Source organism: Polyodon spathula, chromosome 19 (assembly GCF_017654505.1).
Source record: "Polyodon spathula isolate WHYD16114869_AA chromosome 19, ASM1765450v1, whole genome shotgun sequence".
Lineage (NCBI taxonomy): Eukaryota > Metazoa > Chordata > Actinopteri > Acipenseriformes > Polyodontidae > Polyodon > Polyodon spathula.
In genome coordinates this window covers 2,674,388-2,695,596 of record NC_054552.1, presented here as the reverse complement: position 1 = coordinate 2,695,596, position 21,209 = coordinate 2,674,388, and the positions used below count along the sequence as shown (strand labels likewise).

General features: G+C 38.5%; 1 protein-coding gene across 6 annotated transcripts; it reads right to left on the bottom strand.

Moving 5' to 3' along the window:
- Nucleotides 1–127: 127 nt before the first annotated feature.
- On the bottom strand, nucleotides 128–20,577 carry pacsin3 (protein kinase C and casein kinase substrate in neurons 3). 6 transcript variants are annotated; one of them, XM_041219373.1, is made up of 12 exons: nucleotides 20,508–20,577; nucleotides 14,790–14,875; nucleotides 9,343–9,443; nucleotides 8,326–8,482; nucleotides 7,480–7,715; nucleotides 6,176–6,331; nucleotides 5,306–5,481; nucleotides 4,548–4,668; nucleotides 4,091–4,221; nucleotides 3,395–3,457; nucleotides 2,830–2,990; nucleotides 128–1,139 (listed from the first exon to the last, which is right to left on the bottom strand). In XM_041219373.1, exons 1-12 carry the CDS (start codon nucleotides 20,564–20,566, stop codon nucleotides 1,024–1,026), a joined length of 1,563 nt encoding a protein of 520 aa, XP_041075307.1. In that variant the 5' UTR covers nucleotides 20,567–20,577; the 3' UTR covers nucleotides 128–1,023. The 6 variants fall into 6 exon arrangements, with proteins under 6 accessions (XP_041075307.1, XP_041075306.1, XP_041075310.1 ...); XM_041219376.1 differs by lacking the exon at nucleotides 20,508–20,577 and adding an exon at nucleotides 20,129–20,352 and having other exon boundaries at nucleotides 129–1,139; XM_041219377.1 differs by lacking the exon at nucleotides 20,508–20,577 and adding an exon at nucleotides 16,709–16,777 and having other exon boundaries at nucleotides 129–1,139.
- Between the last annotated feature and the right edge of the window lie 632 nt (nucleotides 20,578–21,209).

Below are 21,209 nucleotides of genomic sequence, written 5' to 3'. Positions count from 1 at the left end.
TTAAAAAGTGAAATAATTCAGCCAAACACTGCACATAAAACATTTAAAACAGTACCGGCATCAAAGACATATTTAACTTAAAAAAAAAAAAAAAAAAAAAAAAAAAAAAAAAAAAAAACACACACACACACACGTTCAAGGACAAAATTTAATCCTCAAAAGCAGCAATTCCAAAACTCTCACCTGAAAGCTACATTAAAGCTAGCACTGAACATTGAGCCAAAAGGCAGGTCTGGCTTCCCTATAGCAGCACCCACTGCTTTAGTGTCAAGAACCCAAGGCCTAGGTACACCAGTATGGGACGAAACAGTATATTGAACTAATCATTTGATACAGGACTATGGGATGAAGCCAGTGCAAAATCACTTGTAAATTCTCCATGTAAAAACCTGTTCAGTAGGGAATCCAGAGAATCCAATTTGAAATATTTAACAAGCATTAAAGGCTAGTGCACCATTCTGCCTTTCAATTTGTTTATTAGCAAACAAACAAAATCTACATTACTATAAAATGTTAGAAAGAACACATATTTCTCCTCTCTAGACAGATACTTGTAAATACATTTATGAATGTGACACTCACACACAGACACAAAGTAAAAACCAATAGAAACCGCGGATAGTAACTGGGGTTTTCGATATCAAGGCTTTTCAAAGATTTACATACAGACTTTGTAAAAGCAGTATACGACTTTTTGTTTTCTTTGTCAAAAGAGGTTGTAACTAGACTTCCGAATCCTGAATCTGATAACGTCCAAGGACGCGAAAAGCAGCTGCAAACCCAAGCTAGTTATACTCCATGACGCAACATTCTTGAGAAGTGTCCTGCTTCACAATGGAATTAGCTGGATTTATTTGGTTTTGCATTCAATAGGTTTGTATAATTCAGAAAACTTCAACCACATGACCTGGAACTAGCTTCAGGGTTGGGAGTCAAAATCCCCTCTGACTCAAAGATCAGTTATTGTCTCTCAGTCTGCATTGGCCTCGATATGAACGGCTGCAGAACGTCAGGAACTGCTCATCACGACCCAATCAGCTCAACATAGTTAGCAGGATAAAGTCCAACTTGTCCGTTTTCAAGCTGACCTTTGCACCAGCCCTGCTCGTCCTCTTCCCCAATCTTCATTAACTTTTCACCTTCCAGACAGAAAGGGAGACATGTTACCACAGCAACTAAAAAGGCAAAACAAGACTGTTAACAGAATACACACACTGTATTATTTAGAGAACTGTTCCCCCTCCCCTTTGAATAGCAAACATTACATAGTGTTACTTCTTCATGCTACAGTACTCGGCACTGGCATTCAATTTACGGGGTTTCTTGTGGCTGCTTCAGCATCGTAAACGCAGGCTTTGGGATGACAATACCTTAAGAAGCCAACTGCTCCTCAGTATCCGAAGCTAATCAAATTATCAAAAAGACTCAAACCTGCTGAAATCTACATTGAAACCAGGAACAGAGGACTCAGATATTCAAAATAGAATGGAAATGAACTAGAGTATGATTGTACAACTTACCTTTCCAAATTAAATACACAACTATTCAAGAAGCACTTCAATAGCATTAAGTGCAGATCCACCTCCTTTCCCCCCTCTTTCAATATCTACCTTTTCCATATTTGCATTTTGTAATCAGTTTGTATTGACTGAAATAAGATTCCTAATAAAGTCTGAAACATATTAGGCTTTGTTTAGAGATCTTTTGTTGTGGCCTGCTCTGCCAGGTGTAACCCAGATCATAATAAATGTGGAGTGATTTACAACCCTGCATCTATATTAACTACTTTCCATACGAGAAGTGCACGTCATGTCTTCTTTCTAAAACCCAGCCTTAATTTACCCTGCTTATGCAGGCATGGTGGTTTCACAATGGCACCAAATTTGAATGAATGGTCATTGTCCATTACACAGCATAGTGAGCCACTGAGACTGCTCAAAGCCAGTGGCAATGCATATTGTCCTGCTGAACGCATTCCTAGAATTTGAAATGTTTAAGTGTTATGCTTAATTTTTGATCAATAGATTAATTGGCTTTCATTGCCTGTAAAATTAAATGCACATTATTCACAGAAAAATCTTTCCAAACTAGATCAAGTCACAGATGTTTTTAGTTTGTCTAATAATAACTAGAACACAAGATTCTGGCATTACTGGTTTAACCCATTAAATACCAAATCATTTTTTCTTTAAAGAAATCAGAACACAAGCTGATACATTACATTTAGAGTTAACTTAAGAGCAAGTTATGATAACAAGACAGTTGGAGAAAATTAAATAACAGGTAGGTGGCAGCTAAAAATGCTCCAATAAATTACAAAAGTAGCCGGTCCTCAAAATGAGTCTTTAGTTTTTATTTCTGCAGTTTCACATGCTTATCAAACTGTGAATTCATGTGTGGACATACAGCTACGGCCAAAAGTTTCGATTCACCTAGAATTTTGGCACTGCGAAAAAAAAAAAAAAAAAAAATACAAAATGATACCGCCCAAGGGTCTATCAGAAGCCATAACTGTAGTATAGTCTTTCATGCTAGATTTTGAAACATGACATTTTTCCATTTGTCAGTTTTGAGTTAAGTTTATGGAAAACTACAAAGCAGTACGTAATTCAATATGTTAATGTAACATTAATTCAGTTATAATGCAAAATGAGTTAATTCTATAGGGTGACTGAAAGCATCTAAAAAACACAAAGCCACTAAGAGACACACCCTTATTGATTGCAGGGTGTCTCCTATGAGGCTTACATGCAAATGCCCCAAATAATATTAACAATATAAGACAGTCTGGTGCCTCTGTAGCATTAACAAGCATTAATGGATTAATACCTGCTTTAAAGCTCAGCTCATCTGCCTCTTGCCCCATGTAATCATACAACGCTTTTACTCGCACACCCAGTACCTTCACGTCCTCCTCCACACCATTGGTGCCGATATATTTTTTGGGGCTTTCTTCATCGGACCAGTCCGAGGAGTAATCTTTGGTGCTTCTGGAGGAAGAGGAGGACAATCAGCAACAAGCAGTTTAGTTCAAAAGAAGGACGAGGCCAAGGGAGTGCAGAACGGATTCAACATGGACTTAAAAAAAAACAAAAACTTTGAATTGAATGTTTGCACCAGGAGTCTTAAATTTGAGAGGATTGCAAATTTGATAAATTGAAAACAAATCGTCTACAAGAATAAGAAGCTCCTTTAGTTTTACACAGGTTGAATTCACTTTATAACGTTCATGTAGGTAGAGAATGCAATTCCAGTTTTAATTTAGAAAGGATAGAAGAATTCCAGACACTGCGAGTTCCCTCTTTTCCCAGCCTTCAGATGAGAGCAGGTGAAGTCCCCACTACCAAGATGCTGACTGCGTAGTCAGCCAAATAACAGAATGATATTTACTAACATTTGTTCAGGTTGCACTGATAAGCTCTCACAGTAATGGTTACCATCATCCTCTACATTAGACCTGTGGATTTAAAACATCAGACACAAGCATGGTCATGAAGCCCTACTGTGAGACAGACTGAAACATAAATAAACAAGCAGTGAAATCCAAGTCTTACTTCAGGATGTAATCATTATTTATGTGAACCCATTAAGTTAGGCAATACAACCAGGATTTAAATTTAAACATTTTTCCCCAGTGAAGTAAGACCCGATGGTTTGTTTTTAGAGTACAATATACGGTACTTTAAAGAATCAATCCACTGTGTGGACCCCATAGCACATGCCTGTCATTAATTCTACTCTAAAGCTTTTACGTTACCTTAGAAACACCTCAAAATGCTCAAAGTTAATGATGAAGTGAGCTCTTTGTTGACTTTTAAAGTATAAATGTTTACTATAGAGAGACTTTCACTCAGGTACACACAGGCCCAGTGTAATTAATTGGTTACTGTGGAGCAGGAATTGTGTATCTGCATAATTAGCCTGGAGGGAGCAACTATATTAACAAAAACAAGTACTGACTTTAGTCTTGCTATAAATCCCAAGCTAAGGTTCTCTCTTTACTGGTATGAAGCCCTACAGACTGTGCATGCGAGAAAACACTCCTTTAAGCTGTCATGAACACTCCCACATACCGCTCTGCTCCAGTTACCTGTTTAGCTCCTGTGCTGTCTGTGTGATCTCCTCCCCAGTGGGTACAATGTTGGTCAATGTCACAACATCCTCTGCTTTGCTGTTTCTATCCTTCCGACTGATCGATCGGGTTGCCTCAGGAGACCACTCCTGTCAAGAGAGAGTCAGAGGTGGCACACTGGATTAATGCCCTTTCACCTGGAGCCCTGGGTTAGAATACGCTGAAGTGCAAAAGTGAAAGATTCTCAGCTGGTTTCACAGACTCAGATTAGCAGTAAATCTACTCACTGTTAAATTATGTAAGGTAGTCCAAGATTAGAACTAAACCAGGGACTGTGAAACTAGCCTTTGGTGGATTCATCTTGGCCCAAAATGGTTAGTAGTGCACCGTGTGACTCTGCACCAGCGGGGGTCAGTTATGCAGAAAACCCCAGGTAAGCAGTCAGAGTTCAGAGGTACAGGGGCACAGGATTTACCTCAAACTGTGGCCAGTTCATGTTCATGCCCGGTCCGTGTGTGCTTCTCCACCACTTCAGATCCTCTTGGTCACTGGCTGCCATAATGGTCTGATTAAGGTCTCGGTACAGGGAGCGGAAACTGAAAAAAATCAGAGAGCATTGAATTTGCAGTCACTTTGATTCGTTTACAGTGATTTGTTGACTAGTATTCAAAAGATACTTATACCACGAAGCAGATTTACTCCAAGTGGGATATTCAGCATTCCACCAGACAAAGTATCCTTGCCAAACACTTGACTGCTTTCATTAGCTTTTACTTCAACACTTGTGAAACACACCCAGCGATTTCAGTTTGCTATCTAAGGAATGGAGCATGAAGCAGGGGTAAACACTGACTACCTTGAGTGTGTTGACTCCAGACACATATGCCATGGGAGTTCTATAAAATACAATTCAAATAGGAAAACTAGAGCAGGCAGGCCTGAAGAATAAACAAAAGGTCAATTCTACTGTCTTTCAACTTCAACAAAGAGGAAGTTAAGAGTTCACAGGCTACGTTGAGTAGCCAATAAAAAAGAAGTTGCACAGTACATGGGAAGGACCGATTAGACAAACATTGGAAGCACTCATTTGTTTTATGTCCTATCTCATCTTTGGTTTAACTTCTGTAAAGCCCTTTTTATTACCCTGATAATATCTAGTAGCACAAATAAAATTCCTGCATTTGTTTTAACTGGAATATATCAGAGGAGATGCAAGCATAGGTCTCGAGTTACCTGTCCTTGCTGGAGAGGTCAAGGTGCTGGTGAACATCCATAAGGACCTCTTTGAAGAATTGCAGCCGTTTCTTTTCAGCCTCCTGGGTGAGCTCAAAGATCTGTTCCATGTCTTCCATGTATCGGGGGTTGTACCTGTTGATCTCCTCCAGAGCCTTGTTATACCTCTCCTTGGTCTACAACAAATGGGTCACCAGATCAGGATGACGTCGGCATATTTTCAAAGGCGTACATATTTTGCATTAGTTATTTATGAAACTCCTGTGTGCCACCACACCCTGGGTGTATGAAGTTTGACGCAAACAAGAAGTTTATCAGCATTGGAGCCATGGTGCAGCCTGAAGAAAATCTGTAGCCTTACTGTACTTGCTTCCCAACCCAAACAAAAAAAGCCCCCCTTGCTCCCATCCTCCTCTCAGTCTGGACTGCAGCAGGAATCATAGGACTTGTAAACCAGGAGAAGAAGAAGATGTCAAAGAGTTAAATGTGTCAGGAAATAAGCTACTATATTAGGAGTTTCCAACCACAGGCCTGGAGGGCCATCCTTCTCCAGGTTTAACATGTACAATGAGATAACTACTTAATGGTCTGGACAGAGGTTTAATTAAATAACTGAGAACAGGGCTGGAACAAAGACCAGGGTAGAAGGGCCATCTTTTGTCACACCTGTACTACATAGTAAAAGGAAAGCCAACAAAGAATTCTATGGTAGGACATTCATGCAGACCACTGCTAGGGCTTACAGGGAACAGACTGCAGCCACTATGTTTACTTTGGGCACAGTATAAATTGGAATGTTACTGGAGACAGGTAGTACTTTGCAGAGTCTTGATAGTATATGAAATGAGTAGCATATGGATGGAGACCCACCTTCTCAGCTTCCTGGGTGCACTTCTCCACCCGGTCCTGCAGCTTGCGCACCTGCTCCTGGGACATGGAGGAGTCTGCCTTGGCATGGGTCTCGCGAGTTAATGCAGTACGCTCCTCTTTCCGGGCCTGGTGGTAGCTCTTCTTTGCAGCCTCGACCTAGGAATGAGTTTGTCATTATTATTATTTAGTCATTCAGCACATGCTTTATCCAAAGCAACTTTGAGACTAGGAGGAAATGATGCATCAACAACTGCTGCTGCTGCTGCAGTCACTTACAATAGGACCTCATCTGAAGGACGGTGCACAAGTATGTTAAGGGACTTGCTCAGGGTCATACACAACGAGTCAGTGGGTGAGCCGGGATTTGAACAGGGAACCCCCAGGTGTCAAGACCTTTTCTTTAACCAACAAATCAGTAGTGAACCTCTATTGAAGAGATAGGCACTCGATGGAACGCAATCAAAAAGGTTAGAACAGAACAAACAAAATGGGATTAAACACAGTTCCGTAGTCATGGAGGACTCAAAATGTTTTCAACTCTCCAAGCTTTTTTTTTGAGCTAGTGTAAAATAGATGCCAGGCTTGCCCAGACCAAATGCACTCTCCTGCACATAATGGTCAGTGCACTTTAAAGCACACATCTGTCTTGTTTAAAGATGTAAAGATTGAGGATGCCTGGGAGACATGGAGCTATGCAGAAGTCAGTGTTTAACAAAAGTAAGGGAAGACAATGCTTAGGCACAGAATGATGTGGGGAATAAACAAATCATAGGCATAAAACAAAAAAGTAATCCGAGTTCGGTAAATTACTACAAATCGTGGAGATATTTGCTTGGATTTAATTGTGATATGTAACTAAATATATTCAAATAAATATTGTTCCACATATTTCTTGTAAAGTTTCTTTCTTGTGTTGTCTTCAAGGAAGTTCAGACTTAAGTTGGAGCAAGTGACATGCATATTCCAATTCAAGAACATAAATTCATTACAGGTTTCACCATAAGTTACCTACAGTAAAAGAAGAAGAAATCCACAACAATGCTTATGTATTTTTTTGCCCAGACCAAAAAATGTTCCCAAGATGCTGCTAAAACAGCTCAGCCAATTAGGTTTTAATCTTGTTACTATGACTACTACAGCAGAACATTCACAGTAGGTGGAATATCTGTGGAGCAACAAACATCCACAGAAAGTTGTATGAAAGATACAGCCTTCAAATGCTCGAGTCATTACTGTGCTATAAAAAAAAAAAAAAAAAAAAAAAAAAAAGTCAGAAAACTTAAAGAAGAATCCATTCGACTCACATCCTTCAGTTTTTTGACCCAGGGTTTCTGTGCTTTACGGAAGCTGTCCTCTGCCTCCCTGGTCTCCTTAAAGCCCCCGATCATCTGCTTGTGATAGGCATCCTTCTGCCAGTTGTGTACCTTCTCGCTGTCCTCCACAGCCAGGCGGCTCTTCAGCTCCGTGTGGATGTCACTGAGCCGGTCTGCAGCATTCATGAAGGCATGCCAGGCCTTCTCCAGCGTGCCGTACTGTGGCCCTGAAACAGGAGAGAGGAGATGGGTGGCAGAGCAGGGCAGTGCCAGGGGGCTTATTCTCCAGAGGCCTTGGCTTCACAGAAATGAGATTGGTGATTCCAAATTAGAGTAGAATTATTCATTTTCTTTTTTAGCTTGAGGGAAACATTTTGTGAAACAGAGCAAAAATGTTTGCGTGCTAACATAACTCAAATCCTTATTCAAATCTAGGTTCATCTAGAGCTTTATGCATTTCTAGCCACTGAAATTTTTAGTGTTAAAACATCTTAAAAAAAAAAAAAAAAATCCAGAGTTAAACAACACCTCATACAAAATGACAGTACACATGCCAGTAACAAAGGGATTTGTTTTCTGTGCTATTCGGTAATGCATAGCTTTCATTACAAACCAACTGCAACATGTTTCAAGTGTATTTCTGCTATTGGTAGAACATGGAACGTAATTGTTGTAATCCATTATATAAAGGTTCAGCTTGCAACATTATAGCAACACGTGTTACAAAAATGCATGCTAAGGCAGCTTTCAAAGTGGTTTGGACTCTGTTTGTTATACAGTGCTAGGTAGCCTTTATGAAGGTGCTGCGAATGCCACAGTTTCTATTCTGCTCCCCACCTTTCTCAATGATGCTCCTCCACTTCTTGGACCAGTCAGTCAACTGCAGGGCGTAACCCTTCTCTATTTTCGCTCGCTCCTGGAAACAGCTGACCAGCTCATTACACAGCTTGTAGCCGTCATCAATACGTTTCACTGTTCTTTTGTAATTCCCTGGCTGACAGAGAAAAAGATCAGATCTTCATTTACTCGCTTGACACAGTATAGAATGCTCTATAAAATTTCACACCTACTGAAGTTCTGTAAAGCACTTGTAAAACCACAAGAGCCAACCGCGGCTGCTCTTCTAAAGCATTGTTAATCTTTAAGCTGATGATTAGAATTCATTTCTCATGGTCTTTAAGCCTTGCCATTTAAAAATTCTTAGTTTTAGTAGTGTTTTTACTTACAGGTCCAAGTCAATAGGTATAGTTTTACATGCAGTTTGTAAATCATGTTTATGAGCCCATTTTCAGAAAATGAGGGCTCAAACAGCAAGATATTTTATAAACATTACGCTGAAAGCAAAAACTAAAAAAATAAGCATGTGTTGTTTATACCAATATTGTTATGCAATATATACACAGTGACTTTATTTAGTATGCAATCAAACTAGTTATGTAAACTGCATACATATTCTTTTGGGTTTTTTTTTTTTTTTTTTTTTTTTTTTTTAAATCAAGTCTCAGTTCAGAAGCTATGTGGTACTTGTTTCTGAAGCCTTGATAAGATTGGACCCTAGAATTTAAGCAGGTGCATAAACTGTGTGTGCTGTGCTTACACATGAAAGACCAGCTGCTGGAAGGGAAGTGGGAATAGATTACAAAACAGGGCAATTTCAAGTCTAGAGGGGATCACATTTAAAAAGCACCAAAGCTCTGATTTATTGTGCTAATGGAGTCTAACAAGTCTCCATCTGCAGTGCAAAGGGCCTCCTTTAGGCATTTTGGATCAAACCCAAGCTCTGCATTTAGGCTTTGGGGGTAACTTCACTGTGAGCCAACGCTGGTGCACAAGCCCTGGCTACAACTTCCTTACCTCCCAGAAACTCTCTCCAGTGCCGGCCTGCTCTAGGTCTCCCTCGTATGACATCACAAGGGTGTCCTTGCAGCACAGAATGTTTGCTAATTTTACTTGATCTAAACAAAAAGAGATGATATAGAGTTTAGAGGAATGGAAACAATTTAGCAGAAGCACTGCTAAAATGAAGGCTGCCATGTGTTCCTGTAGATTTGTTTATATATTGCTGTAGCAATTTCAGTTTGTTGGCTATAAGACTACAATATTGTGATACACACCGATAAAGATGCTAGATGCATTTTCTTTACTCTATTTATTTGCAGAGCAATATTTCACGTTACATGAGAAGAATGGGCCTAATCCACAAATATTTCAAGCGGGCAAAACGAAGACGCTTAACTTTTAGCTAATCCTGGTGGAGACCAAACACTGCATGGATTACTTTTTTTTTCTTTCTTATCAAATGTATTTACTTTCACAATAAACAGGTTTTCTGTTATGTTTTTACTGTACAAACACCTACTGCACAGCTCTGCCCCAAGATTGGAATTATTTGGGTCTGAAAATCTCAATATTGAATCCTTTATATACAGAGTGATGTTGGGGATGCCATCTATCAACAGCACGACAAGAATATAAAACTCCTGTAGGTTTATATGATTTTATACAGTATATACCCTTCCTCAATTTACCAAGATCTACTTAACCAAAGGAGTTCAGACAATGATTTGCTGTGTTATGGATCCCATAGGCATCTGCATTACCCAAGTTGCTAGTTTTGAGTTTATACTGTTTTACCTACGACTGCTTTGCTGCAGAAAAAAAATAAAAATAAAAACAGCCAAAGCCATCTCAGTCACAGAGCTGGTAGGTTTGGAAAGGGGGGGGGGGGGGTTCCACAAGAAAAAAAGTTTAACATAATAACTCCCTGTGCTGAGTTAAGTGACTGCTGTACAAATGTGTTTTAAATAAACAGTTTGAGAAGGATCATTGTAAAGTTGGAAATTACTGGATTCAAACTTTTAACATCTGTGTTTTGTTCCATCTTATAAAAGCTTTTAAAATTATTTTATTGCAGGATTTGATACATATGCGATGGCAGCTGTGCAGTTGGTGTCAGCTTTCCCGTTTATTGCATTATTATACACATAAAAACATCAATAAAAAGTTTATGTTTTCTCATTAAACTGAAAAACTGCCCTTGAAAGATTATAGGAAAAAATGCTGCACAAGAGATTTCTCACAAATATGCCAAATACGGCCATCTATAAAATTAGAAAAACGCAGCATGCTGCAACAAACTCTGAAACACAGAGAAAGGAAAAGTGGTGAACTGTAACTGGTTTTGTGACCTTCAGTGTCAAAACCAAGCATTTCATGAGCAGGCTAAAGGTTCAGGCATTAGACGAGGATCTCCTGCTTTTCCTTTGAGTTTCAGTTACCACAACAGTGAGTTTGTGGCACTTGTTAAACCACGCCAAAAAAGAAAAAAAAACTTCAATAGTTAACCGTTTGTGGAGGACTGCCACGAAACAGTAACAAACAGCAGCACTAGGCAACAGAAGGAAAAGTTTGTACTGCAGTATGGTCCTAGATTTTTTTTTAAAAAGAAACTTTTACTGTATTCACGAAATAGAAAAAAAAAAAAAGTCAGGATAGCAAGCAGTCGACAGGGTCTAATTTTTTTTTTTGTGCTGAAACCATCTTGTCATTGCTGAAGGCACTAGTCTTGGACTGTTTTCTGCCAATGATTTATTAAGGTCCGTTTTCATAATCTAAACGCCACTGCCTGAAGCTCATAGCATCGAACACACATCTTCCTGCTCTCATTTCACTGGTATTTAATTATGTGAATAGACTGGTCAACACATTTTATATATATGGTTTACAGGGGGCTGTATTTAGACACTGGAGGTGTGGGCCTAGTCCGTGCAAAACCAGGGCTCTGTTGAGTGCTTAAGGTGAAAGCTTTTTCCATTAACAATTAGTTAACCTCAAAAGTTATGTCTAACTCTTAATTGTCAACATAGCCCTTTAGATGCTTTTATGATGGCTCAAAATAAAATAAGAAACTGAAGCCCAATATCAATTTCTTCTTGTTTTCCTACCCACAGTGATGATAAAGCTCAATTTTCTAAGTGCTGAGTTTCATAACCGATGTGGAATTACGGTCATGTCTGACTGTCCTCAAACTAGGATGCGGCAATGTGTGGCCAAAACAAAGAATAATGATTTAGAATGTATCAAATTACATAAATACAGCTTGCGTTCTGATTCATTCAAAGATAAATTAATGTGGTACTTTGTGTAGATGGTACTTTGACCCATTCTCTATCCATCTATCTAGATTACTCTACTGGTCTAATTTATTTTATAAAGGCAGATATCTTCATATGAATGAATGAAATTCCATGCAGACCCTAACGCATGTCTATCTCGAAGATGCTTCTCGGTGGGAGTCAGCAGCCACTACAAACATCAATGCAGGTTTACACAGAACACTGCCTCGGAAAGGCATTACAGTTTAATTTAACTGAACTGTCCTTGCTGAGGTTAGTTTGCAATAGAAGCCATAATAAAACCTATATTGTTTATTCAGCCTGAACCAACTAATGCAACACTACATCCGTTTGCCACATCACGAAAGAGTGTCTGTTGCTAATTTTTTCATTCTAATGTCTGCACTGCAGGAAATGAGTAGATGTCTTCCAGGTGTTTATAAATTTAGGAAACCACAGTTTTATGTCCCAGTACTTAGCAATTGATCTGAATAATCTGGAGTGCAATTCTCTCTTTTAATATCATATCCAATCACCACAATGAAACAACATCCAGGATAAATCATGGATACTGCATACGGCTTCAATAAAAAAGAAATGATCAAGGCAGAGGGCCAAGATGACTTGCAATGGATTATGTTTGTATTGAATCAAAATATTACTTTTCCTTTTGCATTCTTCATCTAAAGATGCCTGGAATTTTCTCCAAGCTATACATGTTATATGATCCCATCAATACAATGCAAAGGAATCCTGTTTCTTTTGTTTCTTAAATACTGCATCCATTTCAGTGAAATCAGTCAATGCACAAATAGTAAGCCCATCATGCCAAAGGACTCCCTCTGTTTGAAAAACGTAACCTGATCTTTGGTGCCTCATAATCAATTAGTCAGAACGACTAGCACTACGAAAATGTCAATCATGAACGTTCAGATGTGCTTTATAGGTTTCAAACAATGTTTCCTCATGTACAGCGAACAGATTCTTGATTATTTTATCATTAACTCCACTGGATTAGACACCAGGCTTGGTTCCAGCAGTGGTGAGTGAAGTTTGGAAGTTGCAAACATTGAAAATGTCTAACACCCTATGTTAAAAAAATAAATACATAAAATAAATAAATCTATTGTACAACAAGCATGACCGGGGATTCTAAACTAATTGAAATCCCATGATGCCAGGTTTTAATCCGTCTCCTGGCCAGATTTAGGCTGGGCTGGAAGGGCAGATTCTTGGGACTGTGCCAGTTTATCATCCCCATGCATATAAAAGACAAGGCATTAACCTTCTCCTCCGTTCTAGTCTCAATAATAAAATCCTCTTTACACGAAGCTTGCCTCAGAATAGCCAGAAAACTACTGTCCAGGGTATCAAAGCACTCCTGTTTCCTTAAGATACTGCTGCAGTATATACACCTGCATGCATTTTATTAAAAACACTCTGAACAACATGCCCTGCTCATGTCAATACAAACAGTAAGCAACGATTATTAGCACACTGATTACACTGCCCGATTAGTAATGTATGAGCCACTTTGAGTGCAACATCTTTCTGTAATTTGAAGACGAACAAGCTTACATATTTAATTGCTGAAGATTATAAAGAGTGTTAGGATGACCCAATACTAAACATTTAAGTCTATAACAATTGCAATAGGACACATTTAAAAGGACAAATTCATGGCAAGTTAAAAAGCTACTTTCATAACACTGCCAATGATTACTATGCATCTAATTGGGTAACATACTTTATAACAAATGCATAGATGCATTATTACTTTTTGTTATGCATCCTTAATCAAAAGGGTTGCCAAAATCTTTACATTATTTTTTTAAAACAAAAGCAGCCTATCAGAGATTAAGTGTTACACCATCCTTTCTTATATTATCTTTAGATGTGCAAACAAAACTTTTCCAATGTATAACCCCCAGCACTGCTGAAAAAAGACGGATCATTCCACACAAAATAATTATTGAGAGAATCTATTCATGACTGTATGATGCAAAGTTTACATGCATTAGTAACCCTTTGGGTATCTATCTGATACATGTGATGCCTTTCACAAGCCACCAAATCAACCAGCAGCAGCACATTTTGAGGGAAAAAATGCACCAAAGAAACCAAAATGACAACTTCTGTTTGGCACCATGCCACAGTAAACATCTGCTACTTCAAAAGAGGGAGGCTATTAATAGAGGTAAAGACTCAAGGTACTGTCTTACTTCAAATATATATGTGTGTGTGTGTGTGTGTGTGTGTGTGTGTGTGTGTGTGTGTACTATGGAACATTTAAGAATCAGGCCCCATGAGCTAACTGGTTGTCCCATGGATACTCTCAGTTAAACACAGACATGCAGCAGTGACTTGTTTTGTTAATACCAGTTACAAAAAACAAAACCATTGCGGCATTATCACTACTTAGTGGATCTAGTGTTTCTGCAACTTTAATGTTACATATTTATATCAAAAAGGTGTCTTTTCAGTGCCAAACTGCTTGCAAGATCTAGTGGTGTAAAATGTAGAGCAAACGACGTCACAGTAGACTGTGTAAGGCTTTCATTTTTAGTCAACACAATACAAATCTATGAGATGTTAAATTATGACATTGCCTTTGAGTTTCATCTTCTTGAAATCACCTACTGCAGGCAGTTCTAGGATCTCTGAATTGCTCCACGTGGGAACATCTTGAATAGAGCTTTGTGATATCCAGCTCCCACATAGGTAATGATAAGCCAGTCTTGCATGCAGCAGGTTGAACAAAAAAGTAATAATAATAATAATATAATAATAATAATAATAATAATAATAACAACAACAACCTTCATCATGAATGGCATGACCTCTTCTGATCGCTTTAGTAAACCCATCTCCACAGCAACACTTAATGCAGCGTGTCAAACTTATCCTATCTGAAGGGTTTCCAAAGTCATGAAATTATTTTTAAAAGAAAAAAATAAATAAATGCTGGATATTAAAGCTATGCAAAATAGTGTCTCTCTGATTATGAAGTGTTTAGGAATGAGAAACTCTTCAAATATACAGCATCACGCAGAGAGAGGCCTGCACAAAATTCATAGAAATAATTCCACTCCTGGTACTGCCCTCACTTTCTAAAACTGTTGAAACTCAGCAAATCAATAGAAAGCCTTATAAAAAAATATAAATTCAAATAAAAAAAAGACTTACTCCAGAGTAGCCCAGAGGCAGTAAAGTCAGTTGGAATTTCAGCTATTTTGTGGGGATCCTGGCTCGAGCTCAGCGCCCAGCTTGTCCTAGAAAAGGAGCAAACAGAAGTTATCGGCTGCAGTACAGTGAACCACTGAGAACACAGCATGGCAATGCCTCGGCTCTGCTTGAATACAGGGGGGGAGAGAGAGATGAGCCTGGGTTAATATCAGCACAACAGTCAGCAAGTTGGCACATTCCAAAGACCACAGTGAAATGCCTCAAGTGGAAGCCTGGGAAAAATCCCAATGAGAAAGCTGTATAACGAACATAACAAGCTGCAAGCTGGGGCAAAGAATGTTCCTACAATAGGGAGTGTCACTGTCATACACCAAACAAACATTATTCAACAGTGAGGATTTTTAATAAAACCCAGTATTAAACCTGCCTAATCTCACAGATTGTACATATATATATATATTATATATATATATATATATATATATATATATATATATACTATATATATATATATTATATATAAATATATATATATATATATATATATATATATATATACAGACACACACACACACACACACACACACACACACACACACACACACCCACACACACTTTCCATTTTACAGCAGAATACGGTTTAAGAGCTGAAGTGGGTACATGTTAATTTTGTTGCAGTTCCACATTCATTCTTCAAGCTTTGAAGGCAGGGGTGTCAAACAAGGAAGAGGACAGTTTTATCTGTCTCTCCAAATGCAGAGGCTACCAAACAGTACATTGATCTCTACCTCATATACAATAGGGTCTATTCAACTTTACAAAACTTAAGAATTACAGCCGAGAAGAGGTCATAGCCCCTCTATGCTTGTCCAGATCCTAGTAGCTGACTGATCTAAAAACTTTGGTCTTAAACGATCCACGTAAACCAAAATAAAAAAAAAATGTAGCCTACAAGAAAACAGAAGCATTAATAATCTAACCAGAAATGTGTACTATCTTATTTGTCCGAATTAACCAGGATACCAATGTGTTTAGGGCTTCATGGTTTCATAAACCCTGAAAATGCAATTAAAAGAGACGGTGAACGTGTACAACGGACAGATGATCCCAGCATGACTAGCTCGCAACACTTGTTGGAAGATATAGATAACAGAATAAAATCTAATTATGCGACACACAAAAGAAGTCTACTACAGCTGCAAATTAGAACAAGCCCTGTTGAATCTTTAGACCACTCTGCAAGCCCTGCTCTCAATGAACACAATCAATTAACCTGTCAGCCCAGTGCTTCATCAGCACACCTCTGGAACACAAGGCGGTACCAGCATTGTTATGACAAAAACACACACTCTGAGAATCTGCTTTCCACCCTAATGTTCTATATTCAGGTGTTCAAACCAGCCAGGATTGCTCAAATAGAAGACAATTTAGACATGGGTAACTAAGATGACACAAACTAGTGTAACAGCCTTTAACCAGTTCTATTTTCCCCACTTAAGATAAGCATCAATATTGCCAGCTTTTGCTAGGAACAAATAATATATACATTTTACAAGCGGCTTATCAGGCTATCATGGTACATATTCTGAAGAAATCAAGCAAAACAGTTTACGAAAGACTAACAGGACAATGAAAACTAAAGCTACTCCTGTCAACAACTTGGGATCACACGCAGTAATATAATATCCCAGTTGTAGCCCAGGAACGTATGATGTTGGTTTATAAAAGGTTTTTTTTTTTTTTCAGACTAGAAAACGGTTTGTTTAAAAATTGAAGTGGAAGAATTATAATAATGAGCACTAGAACAAACAGAAAATAGCATCCACTCCTTTTGTTCTCCATGCCAACTGGAGTCCCCAGTGAGCCATTTAGCAAGCTGGACTGATTCTCGGTGTGTAAAATTTCCATGTAGCAGCTACCTCCTTAAAGGGTCCTCTGTTTCATCACAGTGCAGCTCACTATACTGAGCTCATGAAAGCTTGCTGTTACTGAACTCCCTTGGTAAGCATGGGAACAAAGGGACACTTGTTTCACACCCATTTCTTTCAGTCGTAACGCCAGGCAAAAAGAAAATGACACATAGGGTTTTGTTAGCTCATGCAGGGATGGGAGTTTTCCTCTTGAACCAGAATCTGTAAAATATTCAGGCGATCCAACTCCAATATAGAAAGCACAGCTCAAAAAGGCAAATCAAACAAGAAATTACTTGGACTGTGGATGCACAGTATGAAACACCAAGTAGCAGCTTGTTTTATTGCGTTTCTTTTCAGTGGAAAACCCAGGGGAATGGCTGCAGGGCTTCCCTTACGAAACCACTGCTGGATAGGAAGAGCATCATGAAAATGACAATTCCCCCCACCCTCCAAGATAAGGAGCTTCCACTAACTACAGTGACCCGAGATAAGCAGGAATTTAAAACATTTCACATGCTCATCGAAAGGTATGCAACAGTGCAAAGGTCACTAGCATTGTCCTGAAAGAAAAGCAAAAGGCACTTGCAACACCGCTTGTACCTTAGTCAAAAGGTATTTTCTGTATAATACTGTCTTGCAGTCATTCTCCCTGGTTCTTAGTTCATCCAATATTCATAGCAGTGTTTGAAAGCAGCCAACAGAGTTTAAAAGATCAGCGTTTCAGACCGACAGTTTCAGAAGTTAGACCCAGACAAGGGGGAAAAGGGAATACCCACAGAATAATTAGAGTACATGCAAACAACCTCATGTAGCTCCCAGGAGCTTTAAATTCCCTCATTCCATCTTTAACACAATGAGCTTAAACCAGACTGCAGTTCCGACTGGAAGTATACTCTCCAACACAACATGATCCCCACATCAGTGAGTGTATTAAAAAAGAAGAAAAGAAATAAAGAATTCAAATGAACTGCCAGTAATTAAGTAACACTAGCCATGTCCTTCTCAACACACACAATACAAATGTGCTGTTTGAATATTTTGTGTTGAAGAAATAACAAAACAAGTTCAGATGTTTCCCCCTTAGGGATCGGCTTGATCTTAACAACACCTAAGAATAATGGCAGCTTCTATACACATTTTAGCAGAGATACTAAGTTACCTTGCAAAAGCCTGCATGCTATTTATCACTCAAGCATAATGGAAGATTATGTGTTTTCATTAATTTTTTCCGAGGAATATATTGCTTCAGTATACTGCAGATGTTTGTTTCGCACAGGGGAAGCACAAGTATGACGAGGGCCACCCAAAAACCCAAGACTGAGCTTAGGTTAAAAAGCATTCCAATTGATGTTCGGTCACATTTTGTTTTTCAAGGGGATCAAGATCTAAAAGCATAACCAGCTGTTGCTAGCTCTAAACCAGGAAGCAGTGACCGACAGGATGCAAGACTCACTGAGCAGAAAGACGGTTCCTTTGAAAGAACAAGGAGTGTTTATCAATCACAGTGCAAATCTGCAAAGACAAGCCCAGTTTAATGATACACTTCACCATGCATTTCATCAAGAGCCTTTAACTGCACTGTGCACACAAAGGCTATAGAAGACAGCTGAACATGGTTATAACTCTTCCAAGCCAAGCAGAGATCAGACAATTACCTTGATCTATTGGGCATAGATAATATTACTTCAACAGTGAGCTATTAGGTTATCATTACACTTTTGTAATAATACCATGAACCCAGTCATACACGACAATAGAAGAAATGAACAACAACCCTTACTTTAGATTAATAACCTATTAGCACTAAATCAAACTCTGCTGGACACCTAACCTGCATGAAAAACAGGAACTGCTGAAGGTTATATTTAACCCTTCACTTGCAGTCCTTCTCCCAACATTAAAATTGGCAAGGTTCGACTATTTCAAGCTAGAGCTATTAGAATAGCACTAGCTGTTATTAATTAAACCTGTTAAATTAAATTAGATTTTTTTTTTTTTTCCCCAACTCTCCAATGTCTGCTGCCAAAACAACATGCAACCCCACCTGCTTCGCTCTATTGGCACAGGAAAGTTGAATAACCAGTAAGTCATTTCACAAGATGAAATGTTTCAAGGGCATTCTGTTTTCAAATGGAGCAGAAAGAAAAAGGGGTGATGTTAGAGTCTTGAGAAAGCCCATATCAGTACAGTACAAATCTCTACTTATGTTTACAATTCATTCAAGTGCATCACAAATTTGATTTGCTTAAGGAAAATGCACGGGAAGATAATTCTAATGACTAAAACTGTAAGCAGGTCTTTCTCCCTTGCATCTAGAATTCTATTTACACAAGGATTTCAAATACACAAATCCCCACTGGCCATGCGTATGCTCATTCCTCTGTCAGATATACAGGCTAAAACTGGTCTAGCATATGGCAAGACGTTTAAATATTAAATTATAGCTAGGGCTCGCCTAAATATCCCAGTGCTGAAAGTATATGAAACACATGATTGTTTTGTGTACTACGCGGCAACCTTCAGACCCTCGGTCTCGTATGAGGTCACAAATCCTCATTTTCAAGTTTAGCGAACTAATGTTCACGACTGAACGAAACAGCCCCCCCCCCCCCCCACATGTGGCCAACAGCAACCCATAGCAAGCATTTCGAATCAGCGTAAAGGAGAACATGAAAATACAAAATATCATTTTAACCAAGAGGTTTCCCTTTAAATCAAAAGCTATCAAGTTCCCATTACACAAATTTAAAAAGGTTCACATATAAAAAAGAAAAAAAAATGAAAGAAAAAAAGATGTATTATTATGTTTGGGTTTCTTTTTTTATTCAGAAAACGTTAAATCAAATATCATCCAAGTATCCAAGTTTTAAATATTTTGATAACTTAAATTGGCGCCTGATCACATTTCATGCAATAGTAAGGTGCTGTCAGTGCAAAGTTCAAGTTTAATTTACATTTGCCGCATCAAATAAATAAATGAATAAATAAATAAAACATTGTGTGGATATCAGTGCAAAAAGACAATAATGGTCCAAATATATTTGTTACTTTGTTATCCTTTGTATTCTACACTTAAATCACTTTGATAGACGGTCAGTCTTTACAGTAATTAGAAATTGCTGTCTGATTTAGGCGTTAGGCTGTGACTAAAAATGTAATTTGTCACTGGTTCCCACTGACATGTTAGCAATTAGGTACTTGAAAACAACGCATACGTTTCTCATGAGCCGCACAGCATTCACGTTTATTAAGGCCCAATGTTGTCTAGCGGACCCACAAAATAAAAAGTTACAATGTTGCAGCAATACAATAGCCTAAAACTCCACAGAAACGACCCGCATGAATGTCAGTTACATTGAACAAGAAGTCTAACCCGGCTGCAGAAAAAGAGCGCTACATTGTTGTCTAAACACTCTGTGCACCTACCCGTTGCTGCTGCTTCAGCTCTCTTCTACAGAAAACAAATATAAATAACATCCAGTTTCACAAGAAAATGCTACAAACACCAAATCCCAGCTCTCCCTGTACAGGTTTCCAGTATATAAAGCTATTTCTTTTCTGTTTGTTTTATGTTCCTTAGCATATAGCTTTTTGCTAATGCCCGTCTCTTCATCCGAGCTGAAAATTTCCCACTGAAGTTGTGTGTACAGTTACAACAAAACTCAGGCACCTCCCTAGCATTGACAAGCGACGCTGAATAAAGGACTGGCTCAGTTTTTAGCACGATAAGCAGCTTCAGACAGCGTTTACCCGGGTTTAAGCGACAAATAATAAAAAAAAATACATAAAAATCAATAAAAGTTACTCTTTCAGGCGGGGTAGTAGACAGGTTGCGTTGTCTGGAAGGGTCTTTAACTGAATCATCTTGCTCAGTACTAGCCATTAATCTAATTACTGCTGTTAACCCATTCGGGTCTGGAATGGATCTCATTTATTTACACACACACACAGTCACACACAATCACAATCATATACACACATATACACACACAATCAGCCCCAAATTATTTCAATTTGCTCTATTAACCCAGGCCACAATTAATCTGCAGTCTGATCACTTGCTAATGCCAAAGATGAGCAGAATTCCAGTGTTTCAGATCAGGGAGGATCGGTATTGTACTGTACGGTATTTCAGACAGTACTTTTACAGTGTAGTACAATGCAATAGTACGTATTTTGCATTCATATAATGCAGTACTGCTGTAAGATAATTGCCCATATGCAGTGAGTGTGTTGGGCATGTTTTTTTGGTTAGGGGCCAGCTGCGACTGTTGGTGTATTAGTGATTCCCGTGGAATGAAAAATCCCTCTCAGTATACACTCTGCGTCTTGTAATTAAATAAAGCAAATTAAATGCGCCTTTCCTCCAAAATCCGCACTTGTTTTTAGAATGTACCACAGGTTAGAGTGTATTAGAATGTATAGAATGTATGCATGACTGGATTTAGTAAATGGAGAGAGATCTATTTCAGAAGTGAAATAAAAGCAATGCAAAAAAAAAAAAAAA